The sequence below is a fragment of the Dromaius novaehollandiae genome, chromosome 7 (genome assembly GCF_036370855.1).
Source record: "Dromaius novaehollandiae isolate bDroNov1 chromosome 7, bDroNov1.hap1, whole genome shotgun sequence".
Classification (NCBI taxonomy): domain Eukaryota; kingdom Metazoa; phylum Chordata; class Aves; order Casuariiformes; family Dromaiidae; genus Dromaius; species Dromaius novaehollandiae.
The window spans coordinates 8,964,604-8,979,370 of NC_088104.1; the positions used below are offsets into that span (position 1 = coordinate 8,964,604).

The 14,767-nt window shown below is 39.1% G+C and overlaps 1 protein-coding gene across 7 annotated transcripts in view; it reads left to right on the forward strand.

Annotated features, from left to right (window-relative positions):
* NCKAP5 (NCK associated protein 5) overlaps positions 1-14,767 on the forward strand; it is a 254,060-nt gene that overhangs the window by 113,932 nt on the left and 125,361 nt on the right. For all 7 annotated transcript variants that reach the window (XM_064514629.1, XM_064514631.1, XM_064514632.1 and 4 more), the window contains exon 3: positions 598-688. In XM_064514629.1, coding sequence (XP_064370699.1) covers positions 598-688 — 91 coding nt within the window. The remainder of the gene's footprint in view (positions 1-597; positions 689-14,767) is intronic.

The following is a 14,767-nucleotide window of genomic DNA, read 5'->3' on the forward strand; positions in this document are numbered from 1 at the left end:
TTGGTGATGTTTTCCTCAGCTGCTGGTACCAGGCTCTGGTCTACACTTGCTTTTTGCATCGCTTTGAAAGGGCAAAGAGAGGGTGAATGCATTCAGCAGCTGTGCCTTTGTAAACAAATGTCCTGGCACACACTGCTGCACCTGTAACAGGGAGAGCAAATACCAGTCATGTATGTGACAGTCTGTCTAAATTGCACAAAATTGACAATGGACTATAAATATAGCAGCTTTTTGGGAAATCTGACTGATTTTGTTCCTAAATGACAGTAATTTTCTCTTGCTGTTTGGTTACAGTGTTGACAAGGTGCTGGTTTTTGCTGGCACTTCTTTTTAATTTTTGTAACGGAGTTATGGTAGGATTTTAACAATTACACCTAATTACTGTTCGTATTCAAAAGATAAAAGAGTGCCCTTAATGTGTTATTCATAACATGAAGTATGAGAACATTACAAGGCCAGGATTTCCTTTAAATATTAATTTCATGGTAGCCAGTAAAATGATGCATTAGGCTCTTGTAAAGAACAAAAACACTGAATGCAAGTCTTAAAAATTTTTTTTCCTATACAGTTGACTTTTATAATATTTTCCTTCTCTAGAATGGAGGAGACGGTGAGGAATCTACTACAGCACCAAGGATCCCCTGGCCAGAACGGAGAAGCAACTGTCAGCATCATGAAGGTGTATCAGGTATTAGTGACTTGTTACCTCTTTTTTTTATTGATCACATACTTATTGGGCGTGAGATTTCCACATCAGCTGCGTAGTTTCTTCTCGCTACTTGTGGCAGGTGTCCATTCTTGGTCCTTCTTGGGGTAGGGGGAGAGTGTCGAAGAGCAGAATTTTGGAGAACAGAGATTTTAGAAGTTTTGGAAGGGAGCCAGGGTTGTTTATGGTGTTTATGGGAAAGTAGGGTGATACTGCGGTTTACATTTTCCTACCATACCACTCTTTTCTGGAAGTAGTGAGCATGGAATGGTGGAGGACCCTTTTTAGTCTCTGGAAGCAGGAACATCCCACTTAATCAGATATTCTGCAAGTTAATTAAAAAAAAAAAAAGCTTAATGAAGTCGGTCTTTAAACAGTCTTTAAGTCAGGTTTTTAAACAGAATCAAGCATTTCTTGTAAAGATATAAAATGCTCAAATAAAATATTGAAATCTGGACTAGGTTGTAATCCTTCAGATATAACATGCTTTTCAAAAAGAGTGGGTATGTTACTTCTTTCTTGCAGCTGATTGACCAAAAATACAGCCACGTAGCTAAAGAAAAATATGTATTAAAGAGTATTTGCCACTGTAATTGAATTTTCAATTTAAGCTTGGATTGAAAGGAAAAGAGTCTTTCAGATTAAACTTCCAAAGTAATCAATTTTTCTTTTTAAAATGATAGTCTGGAAAATTTAATTTCAGGTCAAATTAAACTTTTTGTTGAACTCATAATGAAATACTATGCTTTCAGAAACTTGTAATAAAAGCATCCATATTTTACTCACCACTCATTTGTGTTGCAAATATGAGAGCTGGTTCACTCTTCTTAGTTCATAGTTTAAACCCGTACTTCCTTTTCACTCCAGCTGCCATGCAGTGGGTATTCTTAAGTGGGCTTGGCTTCAGTCTTTACTTTGAGTCTTCTACTTATTTATTGATCAAGAGACAGCCAGAATGATTTTGTTACCTGGTTTTCTGTATCCCGGCTTCCCTCGGAAACCAGTTAAGTGGTACCACAGTTAGGTTTTAGCTTGTTTGGCTTTTGCTGTTGCATTTTTCAGGGAGAAAGGCAAGAAGAGTATTTTGGTTTCAGTCAAACTGAGGTTTGGGTGGTTTTTTTCCCCTTCTTTTCCCTTCTCTTCCCTTTCCCTTTTTTCCTTCCCCCCCCCCCCCCTTTTTGGCCATTAAAGAAAAAAAAAAAAAAAAAAACCCTCAGTTATCTGATCTTCCTGAAATTTGAAGTTTCATGTGCTGCTGTTCTGGAGGGGAAATAATCTGCTCATTCCAATATGAGTGCTTGCTTATGTTTTCCTCCATGTTCTATTTGCATCATGATTTTTGAAAACCTGGAGAATTTCTTTTTTTCTTTTGAGGCCATATCCGACATAGGCATTTTTTCTCTCCTTCCAGCCAGTAGAATGGGAACCATGGTGTATTTACATCTTAGGTTTATTTTCTGTCCAACAGAAGAATGAGGTAGTTCTACCCAATTAATGATAACAACAACAACCTTACCAACTTTGAGCTCTAGATGATAGCCCCCTCCACCTAGTAGGCTGCTCTTTAACACTGTCGCAGAATCTCAAAGTGGTTGAGGTTGGAAGGGACCTCTGGAGATCATCCAGTCCAACGCCCCTGCTCAAGCAGGGTCATCTAGAGCAGGTTGCCCAGGATTGCGTCCAGGTGGGTTTTGAATATCTCCAGAGAAGGAGACTCCACAACCTCTCTGGGCAACCTGTTCCAGTGCTCTGTCACCCTCACGGTAAAGAAGTTTTCCTCATGTTCAGATGGGACTTTCTGTGCTTCAGTTTGTGCCCGTTGCCTCTTGTCCTGTCGCTGGGCACCACTGAGAAGAGTCTGGGCCCATCCTCTCGACACCCTCCCTTCAGATACTTACACACACTGATAAGATCTCCCCTCAGCCTTCTCTTCTCCAGACTGAACAGTCCCAGCTCTCTCAGCCTTTCCTCACCTGAGAGATGCTCCAGTCCCCTCATCATCTTCATAGCCCTCTGCTGGACTCGCTCCAGTAGCTCCACGTCTCTCTTGTACTGGGGAGCCCAAAACTGGACCCAGGACTCCAGGTGTGGCTTCTCCAGGGCTGAGTAGAGGGGGAGGCTCACTTTCCTCAGCCTGCTGGCAAAGCTCTTCCTAATGCAGCCCAGGATACCATTGGCCTCCTTGGCCACAAGGGCATGTTGCTGTCTCATGGTTGACTTGTCCACCAAGACTCCCAGGTCCTTCTCCACAGAGCTGCTTTCCAGCATGTTAGCCCCTGGCTGTACTGGTGCTTGAGGGGTGCAGGACCCTGCACTTGTCTTTGCTGAGCTTGTTAAGGTTCCTGTCTGCCCATCTCTCCAGTCTGTCCAGGTCTCTCTGAATGGCCGCACAGCCCTCTGGGGTATCAGCCACTCCCTCCATTTTTGTATCATCTCCCAACTTGCTGAGGATGCTCTCTGTCCCTTTATTTTTTTTCCTTTTTCTTTCTGGACATGGGGTTCAGTTCAAATCTGCTATCTGGTACACAGGGCTGTGGGTTCATTCCCAGAACTTGAGCCTGGTTTTTGGACAGGGTGAAGCCACCTCTGTCCCAGGACCTTAAAGGGCCTGTATACTTGTTACTCTAGGACTATTTTTAATCTTGTATTCCACATTGCCTAACAGCTTCCTTCACTTCCTCTCCTTTTTTCATATTCTGAGGAAAGTTTTACTGCTTGTTTTAATTTCTCTTATAAGATCAAGGTCAGCTTGTTTCGGGGATTTTTTTTTTTAGCAATTTTCGTTTCCTCCTGGAAAATCCTTACTACCAAGATGCAGTTTTCTTTGCTTATCAATTTAATTTTTTCCATTCCTAATTCATGAGTCAGAAGCAATGTTTTTCCTTTCCTGAAGGAATAGCTATTCTCCTGCATCATATACCAGCCTTTGATGGGTAGAATAGGTTAAAAAAAAAAAAAATACAGAACATTTCCATGAACATTGTGTTTATTCTGAATGTCTCTTTGATTCATTCATCCTCACACCGCTTTTGTTCATTTTTTATGACAAGCTTTTGAACAAATAGTTTTTTGTTTCCTTGAAACTTTACAGAATGGCTCTATTCACGTGCAAAGCAGGGCATTCCTGCCCTCATATGGATATCTGGTATGCAGGCCAGAGATGGGTTCCCATCAGGTGTGTTTGTTATTTAGTCAGGCAGTACAAACCATGCAGTGTGATTTAGGCAACAACCACATGTCATGACAAAAGCTGGTACCTCAAGGCCTCATCAAAACAAATAGTTGGCAAAGAATCTGTGTTCTGAAATGTTCACAAAGTATTTGAACACTGAGAAACATTAATAAAGCATTAATGTATGAATAATGAATATGTTAATGAAACCAACTGTGCAGAAATAATGGACAAACCTATCATCTGAACATTGGCAAGAGGCACCAGTATCACAGGGGAAACATTTCATTTGTAACCTTCTGAATGCTTTCAGACAGAGTTTTGACATACATCAGGCTAATTCACAAATGGAAGAGCACTGAACATACAACCTAGGTAACCTAGGTTCTTTTACCTTGATGTACTCAGCTGCTGGAAAACATGATCTTATTATCATCCTGTGTTTGGAAGTGTAGATGTGAGCTGAACGGTGAAAAAAGAGTTTATATGAATTCCAAGTGATATATGTGTAAAAACTTATTGAATGTATAAATACTACCATTGTTTTGAAAGCCATTCTGTACGATCAAGCGGTTACCTCACACACTGTATTCTGAATCATACCTCTTAATATATGATCAGTACTCAGTGCAGTGAGGACATGTATCAAGAGATCTCCAGTGTGGACACGAGTCCCATATTCTCTGACACCGCGATAAGTTAGTTTTGGTATGTGAAGCCTGTTCAAATTAATATATGAATAGTCATAAAAGGTACTTCTGTGCAGTAAACACTCTTGATCTATTCACCATTGTCTATGCATTTGTTTTTCTGCAAATCTAATTGTTGTTCTGGGATATATGAAATTGAGTTCTTATTGTAACATCAGTATGCCTGACTCCAGAGTAAATATTATTGCTAATGAACATTAAATGTTGCATAGTGATCATGTTAGAAAAATAGCAATAAGATAGCACCCAGAGCTTGCAGTATTATTGCAATACTGTTTTAGGTCTTGTCAAGATTCTCACCTGAAGCAAAACAACCTGACCCTTTCCAGAGAGCTGACTGCCTTATGGGAATTTAATTCGCTGGACTTACAGATGGATGAAGTAATTTCTTTAGGGTAAATGAATTTAGAAGTGGGTTTGCAATACAATTCTCCACAGTTTACAATACATTTTAGATAATAATAACTGAGGGAAGATTTATAGTGAATACTCACATAAATATAGAAAGAACATGTGTGATTTAAATTGCTTTGAATCATCATATTTGTTGCTTAAAAGTTTTTTTGGCTAAAAGGCTCTAGTATATCAGAGCTTTTACAATGTTTTGAAGAGGCATTATCCATCTAAAAGAAAGACCATGAGAGGCTAAACCAACCATTAAATGCACTGTTTTTGTCATTCAAGATAGAAATACTTTATCTAAGAGGCAAAGTGATCCCCAGAAGTAATGGTGAGCAGTGCTTGAACCCAGGAGGTTAAAACAAGGACTCAGCTAGAACTTTTCTTTCTAGGTTTGTTCTTGTGATCTGGATGTCTGCAGCCTCGAGTCTGTCTGTCTTCCCTACTTGATCACATTACTGGGTAATTCTGTAGAGTGGAATGTGATTACAAATCACTCAAATTAAGTCTTTCAAGTCTTCTTTTAACTCTGAACTCCTTTTGACTTTATCTGTCAGTGTACATTCCTCAAAATAGAAGAGGAAGAGAGTTTGTTTTAAGTTCACAATTTGTTATAATTCTGAAATTGTCAATAAGTGCACCAGAGCTCCAGACGGACGCATTCCAGGTACGTCAGAGTGGAAAGATGATCTGCTATTTAAAGCACTGTGCTTGGGAGACTAGATTTTGATTACACAAACTCCTCAATTTTTTTGGACAAATTCGCTTTATCTGTCCATCTCTGACCTTTGCCTATAAATGGAAGGTAACAGCATATCATTTCATCTCAGGCATATTTACAATGTCATCAGTGTATATGGGCTGCTCTTCCTGTGGTAACAGGAACATTTGTAAGTACTGAGACAGATAATAAATAGGTTAAAAAAGAAGGTATTTTGCATTTTCTTGTAAACTTGGAAAAAGGCTTATTTCCCCCAAAGACTTTACTTAGCATATGAACATTTTTATTAGAGAAGGGATCAGTTTTAGACTGGAACTTGGACAGTCTTCAAATAATAGTAAAAAATGTGGAAGTGAGCTTTTGCTGTTGGGAGTTTGTTACATGAATCCAAATGAAAAACTTAGGGAAGTAAGAAATCGTGATGCCTGGGGGTGCAGGCTTTCCAGAGCCCCAGCTGTGCTTCTTGGAGACTTGCACTTCAAATGGACTCTGCTTTGGTGACCACATGCGGTTCGTTTGCTCAGCAGTGCCTATTGGGACCGAAATCCTGGGTCCTTACACAGCTGGAAACCCACCACTGTCTAAGGGAGCAGGCCAGTCATCCCTCTACTTCTGTGCTCCTACAGAGTGTCTCCAACTGATCGGTCTTCACCAGTCAGTCTGTGCATTTCAGGTGATGCTGTTGGCCAGAGAAACACAATTTTTTGTGTTCATGCTCTATGAGACTCAAATGTGGAACGATTGTTGTCTTTGTCACTTGTAATTTGCACAGCCATCAGTGTTAATAGCTCTTTCATGAAAATAAAAAACGTGTCTGTTGGCAGTATAATTTTATCTTAACACAAAATTATACAGGCTAAATGGTCAGGCCACTGATATGTAACAATTCTGGTTTATAGGTGGGACATTGCCAGAAGTCTTGATAAAAAAAGAATTCTATTTTTTTCTGGTTTAGACTTCACAGGTGGATGACATAAAGGTGTCTGGAAAACAGATTAGGCAGAAGTGACTGTGGGACTGGATAGCTCAACTAGAAAAAAAGGCATTACTTGAACTACCGTAGCTGGTATCCACTTTTAGGATTTTTAAATGCTAACTCATAATGTAGAAATAGGAAAGGTATCCTTAAAATTAAACTTGTATCTCTGGATTGGAGGTGCGCACAGGGGACTGCACCAGCGTGGCCTCCTGGGCTGCTAAGGGGGATCTTGCTAGGCAATGTCGAGCAGTTTCGTGTCTCCCAGAGAAAGGCAAAAGAGGAGCCACAGAGTTTTTCCATAGAGAGAAGCCCATGGCTAGCTCTGCGGTAACTAATTCTTTATAGATTTTCTTCTGGCAGCTTTCCACCCGTGTGTAAAGATTCTGTTAAATATCTGTTCCAATATTTAACTAAATCAAGGTTGGGTTCTTCCTCCCAAAGGAAAGTGGTGGTGCTCCTCAGACACTGTTCAAAATTACAGTTTTGTTGCAAGGAACATGTGTGCAAGTAATTTCCCACTTTGTTGTTTGCTTGTAATACAGTAACAAAGCATTGGGGTTATGTTTAATACAGCAAAGCCTCACAGCTAAAATTTGCAGTTTTGTGCCTGTTTCTCAGAAAACAAACTGTCCTTTCATTCCCAGGATCGTCTATCTATCTATAGTAACAAGTGATGAAGATTAAGAATGATTTGCTACACTGTTACATATTATACTGATTTGACTTCTACCTTTGGATTCTCCTCTGAAATACAGTATATCTATCTTTTGCTATATCTTTCTTCTAGCTATTTCTTTTGGAAAGAATCCATAAAAATCTGCCCATATACGTTGCTTGAACCCTATACATATGAAACAGGCAGAACAGAAATGCAGAGAGATTCTTCCGAAAGGCAATGTGGTTCACAGCCTGACTGATGCGTGTCATCCTAATGCATGAAGGAGCTTCCCATTTATGCACAGCAGGTTGTCTACATTCTTAATCTCGACCTTAGTGGTGTTCTCGTGGTTGCTTTGTTTCTAAATCAGGAGATGTATCTGAGCAAAAAGAGTATGGAGCTAACATGCCTATGCTTGGGAATCCAAAGAGACCAGAATTCATAGCAACTATCAGTTTTAAGATAATCTGTCTGCTGCTTGGAGCAAAGCCAGGACCCGTGTGCGTGAAGGCCAGCTTGTTGCTCTTTATCTGCATGTGTTCCTTTAGCAGATTGAATCGGGGCCGCCGGCAGCCGGGCTGCGCTGGCATGGAGGCCAAGGGCAATCCTGGATTTGGCTGCGTGAGCCAACAAGCCTGCTGAGGCACACTTGTGGTGGGACTGGTGTCGCTTCCAGCCCCACTCCATTCCTCAGCGGAGCAATGAGATCCCCATGGAGGTGTTGTCATCTCCCATCCGGCAGCTGCCTTCGGAGCTCACAGGGCTATAGGATGTCTTCTGACTCTTGACCAAAAGAAGGTTTTTAATAAGGGGATCTTGGGTGCCCCTAGCCTGTCCAGATGCCTGTCAGGATCCACAGGTGCTTTGCTGACCTTACACTGCATTGCCCATCCTGGGCTGGTGTGGAGGAGGGATCCGACAGGGCAGGAGGGTCTAGCAAATAAACAAACATCTCTGTCGAGGCCTCCTCTATATAACTCTTTCCATTATCTAAGTGAGTGCAATAACGAACAAATAGTAGAATCCATTTACTGCAATCAGTTGTTTAGTGACAGAGTTCAGACAGAAAAGCTGAACAAACAATTTGCACCCCTTAGTACAGGTTGCACCTTGTGTATGTCCAAGTCACTCTCTCTGTTTTCACATCTCCGTAAAAGATACTCATAAAAGATACTGCTCACTCTGTATTTCAGACTGTGATTCATTTATGTTTGCAATCCAGCAATAAGAAATATTGATTTTAAAATTTAAAAATTAACTAATTAATCTGTTCAGCTCTTTGCTTGTGTTCTCAGCAAAAGAGGAGATTATGATGTTTTCACCAACATTTTCTCTGACGGTTATTTTAAGGGAAGAACCCACTTGTCAGTATACCACTCTGTTTGTTCTGGAAAGGATTTGCATTACTGATCAAGAAAAATAATTCTTTTCATTTTGGTTTAATATATTTAATATAAACTATAATGACATTTGAAAAGCTGGACTTTTTGATCTAATGCAGAATGCTTATGTTTTTGTGTAAAGATGCTTTCCAAGCTTGTCTCGTAGGTTGTCTTGAGAAGATTGTGAGACAAACCACCTGTTCCCTGGCATCAGCAAAAAATTACATGGTTATGTAATAAAACTTGTTTTTGTCCAGATCCCACAGGTACCCTTTTAGGTCAGGCTCTGTACTAGTGAGATGTAGTCAGTTAGTGTGTTATCATCATACAAGAATATTAGTTAATGCTTGTCTTCAGGTACGTTCTTTAGAGCTTCTGTGGTGTATTCCCTAAAGACAAAATGTGTAGAAGAGTGAGTTGACAAGTGTAAGTGCTTAGCAGACTTTACCATGGCATAAAAAAAACCCACTCAAAGTTTTCCATTTCATTAAATAGAAATTTGGCCTTCATCCAAATAGTGAAAAGACATGATTAAAAGAAAAGAAAAGTGAAAGGGTTGCAAACGGAAGAAGAATTGGCTTTGTAACAATTTAAATCTGGAGTAATGCCTTCATTGCCATTACATAAAATTTACCCAATTTAATTTACAGAGGAATTTGGCTTGTTTGTACTTCAGTCAAAAGTAGATACTTTAATACTGTCACTTAGTCAAGTGTAGTTACTCTAATACTTGCAAACCCCTTCAAGAAAGTTTAAATGCTGTATGTAGATTTCATGGGAGGAAAGATCATGGCTTTAAGTATAGTACTATAATGAACCAATTTATAATAGAATATCTGCATAAAAAAATCACACTGCATTATTCTTCCCATAGCATCACATATACATGTGTGAAGAAACAGTTTAGCTGTTAAAATAACCTTTTCCCCCAAATATCATTGCTATTGAACATAGCTGGTCTTCCGTTTTGTAAAGGCAAGATAGGATAACAAACGTGATGAGCTACTGCCACGCTGCCCTGCCATCAAGCCCAAAATGTGACTTGAAAGATTCACTTCCACAGTTGACAGTCTTGGATTTAGCTGCTGACAGCTGAAGTGCCAGTGGTGAGGATGCTGTTTATGATGTGAATATCCCTTCACTCTAGGCAGGATGATGTCAACAGCTAGATTCGGCCACCAGGTTAGGGTAGTCCACTTGGACACCAAGGTCTAAGTTTCAGCTGATGACCTGAGGACAAGAAACTCCATCTGCTCTTTCTGACCTAATAAGCTCATCACATCTGGTAAGACATTTAATACCGATTGGTCTTACTTTTTTTGTATTTCATTTCACTGTGAAGGTTTTCTTCTTTTACAGTCCCTTCAGATTTGAACATTTTCAAAAGAAATATATTTTCCTGATACATGGAGCAGGCATTAAAAGCATCATCTTGAAATTTATTAACGTAGCTGCAGAACTGTTCAATAGGGGTGATAGTCTGGAATATTGAGGCGTGCGTTGAGTAAAGAGCAATACGTGGAAGATTTAGATTGATATGTGAGCGGTTGGAGGTTCATATTAGAGACATAAAGACAGCACTTTATTCTTTTATCCATCACACACATTTAATCTAGGGAATTTTACTGCTCAGTCTGTTCACTTTGTAAGTCAAATCCAGAGATGAAAAAGAAGAATTTTATATATTTTGCCTTAAAACAGTCATGCTAAACTGTGGACAGTTCGGAATGTTTCTGTAAAGTTTTGTGATCTATTTGCATCCCTTTCTCTACCTTCAGCTTTGGTCAGCTTGTTCTGAACAAAAGCTGTCAGCTACACAAAAAATATATTATTATTGTATTTGCTGATGTGCTATCTAGAGCTAAGCTATATTTTAGTCTATTCTATTGGGAGAAAGTAAAACAAGAGGACACAGCTGAATACATAGATTCCAAATCAAGGTAAAAACAGAAGTTATATTTTTAGCCTTCTACTGAGAGACTATTTAGATTGCACTATTAAGTCCTCCGTAACCTTTTTTGGATTCTAATTTGATTGCTCAGTTACTTTTTTTTCCAGACCTGGGTCAGAGAGTTTAATAAATTGAAAGGATTCCCATTACCAAATAAAGAGAACTAAAAAAAAAAAAAAGAAAAAAAAAAAAAAAAAAAAAAAAAACCAGGGAACAGGCAAATTGCTGTCACGGTGACATCACTGCCTGCTGCTGTACAAAGCATCTTGCAGGAAACAGTTTGTGAATTCATCAGTCTTTCTTGGCATTGCTCTGAATTAACCTACAAGCATCTTATACATTTCAGGTTTTACTGTGTGAAATAAGTTGCAAAGCATATCAGAAGATACTGCAAAATTTCAAAGGACATATTAAAGAGGGATTAAGGCACAGTAAACAAGTGTTAATTATGATTAAAGGGAAAAAGATCATGGTCGGGGGGAGAAAGGGAGCAAGGTGCCATTGGAAAACAGCTTTCATCTTGCTGGAATATTAAGGAAGTAGTACTTGGAGCAATTGCTGCCTTTTCTCAGCTCAAATTAAGCTAGTTGTGCGTCGCTTGGGGCTGTTCCCCTGAACGTGCAAAGAAATCCGCATCCACAATTTTTGTCTACATCAACAGTCTGAAAATGCTCATTTCATATAGCTCGCTCACAGTGAAGGATAGTGCTGAACATCAGGAGGTCTGCAGAGGCAGTAGCATTGAAAGCGCATCATCTAAGAATACATCAAGACTACAGAATGGCCTTGCAAGAAACAACAGTCGGGATTTTTTATTCCATAAACAATTCTGTGTGTGTTTTTGTAAATTGCAGTTTGAGTATGGAGGTTGTGAGAATGCCTTCAAAATAGCAGAAAAGAATAGTAGATGTGAAAGGATGTACCTGGATCATCAAATCCAGTCGCTGAAACCTAAGATAACTATGCACTTGATGTCTGATTCAGAAGGTCCTGTGGAAGCTTCTGAGACATTTTCATGGAAGGTGCTAAATGTTCTGAGCAGTTTCATTAGCTCACTTAGGATGGGTTGAATATTGATGGGACTCTTGGACCACTGTTACCATTGCCACTATATACTATGTGTTGGTAACTACATTTTGAAAGATTTTGAGTTTTTTCCTCAAGTCAGTGGTTATGAGCAATCCTAAGCAATACTTCATTATGTGTCCTGCCTACATGCTATTCCTGGGTTAAATATGTGTTTAAAGTGTGCTACTTAAAAAAAAAAAAAAAAAAATGCAGCCAAGAGTCTCAAAAGAATTTGAATTTTTAGCCACTGTAATATCATTGTCTCTAATAAATTTCAGACTTTTAAAAATTAAAGGAAATTCAGAAAAATTTGAACTCAAGCATCGTAATCTGACACCCAAAATTGAAAAAGGAATAGTTTGTAGCTGAGGGATCTGTACAGCACTGTGTCTGAAACAGTTCACCTCTCTGGAGAAGTTGTGTTGATCACATGAAAATGATGTTTAGCTTCTATGAGTAAAGAGGTCAGTTGTAATTATTAGTTATCAGTTTTGAGACCCGCAACTCATCAAACACTCATGGAGAAAGTCAGCATTTCAAGGATCTTGGTCTTTTTTTATGTGACTTTGGTTCAAGCAGAATTTTGTCACGTTACCTTGTTAAAGTATGCAGTTTGTCATCAGTACTGTAGAATCACAGAGTAGTTTAGGTTGGAAAGCACCTCAGGAGGTCATCTAGTCCAAACTCCTGCTCAAAGCCGACCCAGTTATATCAGGGTTATATTATGTTATATTATTATGGCCACCTGTCAAGTGTAGTTTTGAGTATCTCCAAGGGTTCAAAGATTTAAGAACCTCTCTGGTTCGTGTTTGGTGTGAGCTGCTCCCCTAGCCGTCTGTCCGCTGATTGACTGTGTTAATGGTTTCTATTTTCTTAAAAGATTCTGGCTTGTGCAGGTAGTTCCTGGGTTGTAAAATCTCAAATAAGATAAAATTGGACCTTGAGTTCCCTGGAGAATGATACGATCATTTCATATCATTTATTTGTACCGTTTCTACCAGAGAAGAGCCCTTGTTCAAATTAATGTCTATTGTAATTATGATTAGAAATGAAAATCTGGGATACTCTTGCAAACTAGCTTTTTTTTCCTGACACTTACTCTTCTTGGTTTGAAATATTTTAGTTACAAAGTGAAACGTTTTAAAGCAAGCTCGTTCTTTCCAAATATTTTTTGTGAGTATATTTAATTCCTGGAAAGCATCTTAAGAGAGAAGAAAGGGCAGAGAACAGGCAAGCTGTAGTATTACCAGTAAAACTTTATAAGTGCATTCATTTGTGAAATAATAGTGGTTAAGAAATAGCTGGCTAAATGCCGCTTTCACACCCACGTGTTTCTTGGCAAGGCGAGCGGTCAGGGAGGAAAGGCAATGTTACTGAAGCCGTCCAGAGGGTCAACCTTTCGCCTGTCCTGGTGTTTTATCTTCTCAGAAGCCTCCATATGACCTTTCCTCTGGCTATAGTTACTCCCTTTATTTATACTTAGGTTGGGAAACACTTTCTTGTTCAGTATTCTCAAAGGTGGGCTGGGTTGGGGGAAGACTGACTTTATATGTGTATTTATATGTGTACGTATGTATTTATATGTGTATGTATTCATACATATGCAGGGTAAATTATCGTTTGGATTTTCAAGTTTAAACAGTTTGAACCAGCTCAAAAAAGCCTACCCCATGTGGGACTTGATGACAATTTTCTCATTAATTTCAGTGGGAACGGGGCTCCGTAAGCAGTAAAATCCTAGTTTCCTTTTAATAAGATTTGAATATTTAATTTTTGTATTTTGTCTCTGTTGACACAAGGTATTAGAGACGTAGGTGAGTCTTCCCAGCAGGAAAGGTGCCCCTCTGTGGGTGTGTAGGTGTTCTTCCCCGTTAGCCATATCTTATTCATGTCTCTGTTGCCTGAAAACAGTTGTTTGTGTTTGAATTACATCAAAGAGGTACCTATGTTTAATAAAAAAGAGCAAAAATACCTTTTTGAGTTGATCAATATGTTTTATGTGAAGGTTCTCGTCAGGGCAACTTGAAGGGAGAATAGTTTAATGGCCCTTTCATAAACATCTGATCATTGCACCAGCGAGTAGCAAGTAAGAAGCAAACCTAACGTATTTATGGTTCCTGTGTGATCGGGATGCTGGAACCTGATGCATCGGCTCTTTGAAGTCCGAGTTTTGAGGCTCAGAATGAGATTTGTGCCTCATGGCTTGTGTAAGGGTGTTCAGTGATTAAGGGCACAGCTGATAAAATTGATCCTTGATTAAAGTTTTAACATGGTAATAGTCACTTTCTAAGCTAGTTAATTTTTTAAAAAGACATTGTTAGGAATGTGATTCACAGTGTTGATTTTTAATTCGGTTGTATTTCTGGGTTTTAATTAAGGAAATGTTCTGCTGTTAATTCTCAAAGACTTAGCATATATTTGCGGTTACTCAAGCTGGATCAGTTCTTCAGGAAAATACATACTTTTATGCTTAGATAGAGTTTATGTTGTGCATTATGTATGGGAAGTACTTCTCAGGGTATAGATTAACCCAAAGATCATAGAAGTACGTACCTTTGTATATATGAACCATCAAGAAGGCGCACAAAAAAACTAAATGTTCATTACAGACCTCTCTAGATTTGTGACAGTGCCCTTTATTTGATATTGATTTACCTTCTGTTTTCCAGCCTTAAACTTCTCATTAGTTGTCACACTGTATCGGCTTATAGAGAACATGGTTTTCAGGATAGAGACTGTCTACTTCGTGTTGCACTCAAATGATAATGCACGCTGTCTTTCTGTGTGGTTGTTCCCTTTTTTCCCGTTATGCTTGTCCTTTTATGCAATATTTTACATTGCCTGTTTGTACTCTTGATGTTTTGCTTGCTCTAGCTCACCCTCTCTCGCAACATAGGACTTGGACACATAACTAATGCGGTTAGTAGGACTCCAGTGTTCAAACCTGTGATTTTTATAGGCCCCTTGTAAAACGCAGCAGCCATCGTTCACTTAGCAGCACCTACTAACAACCTAATCTGA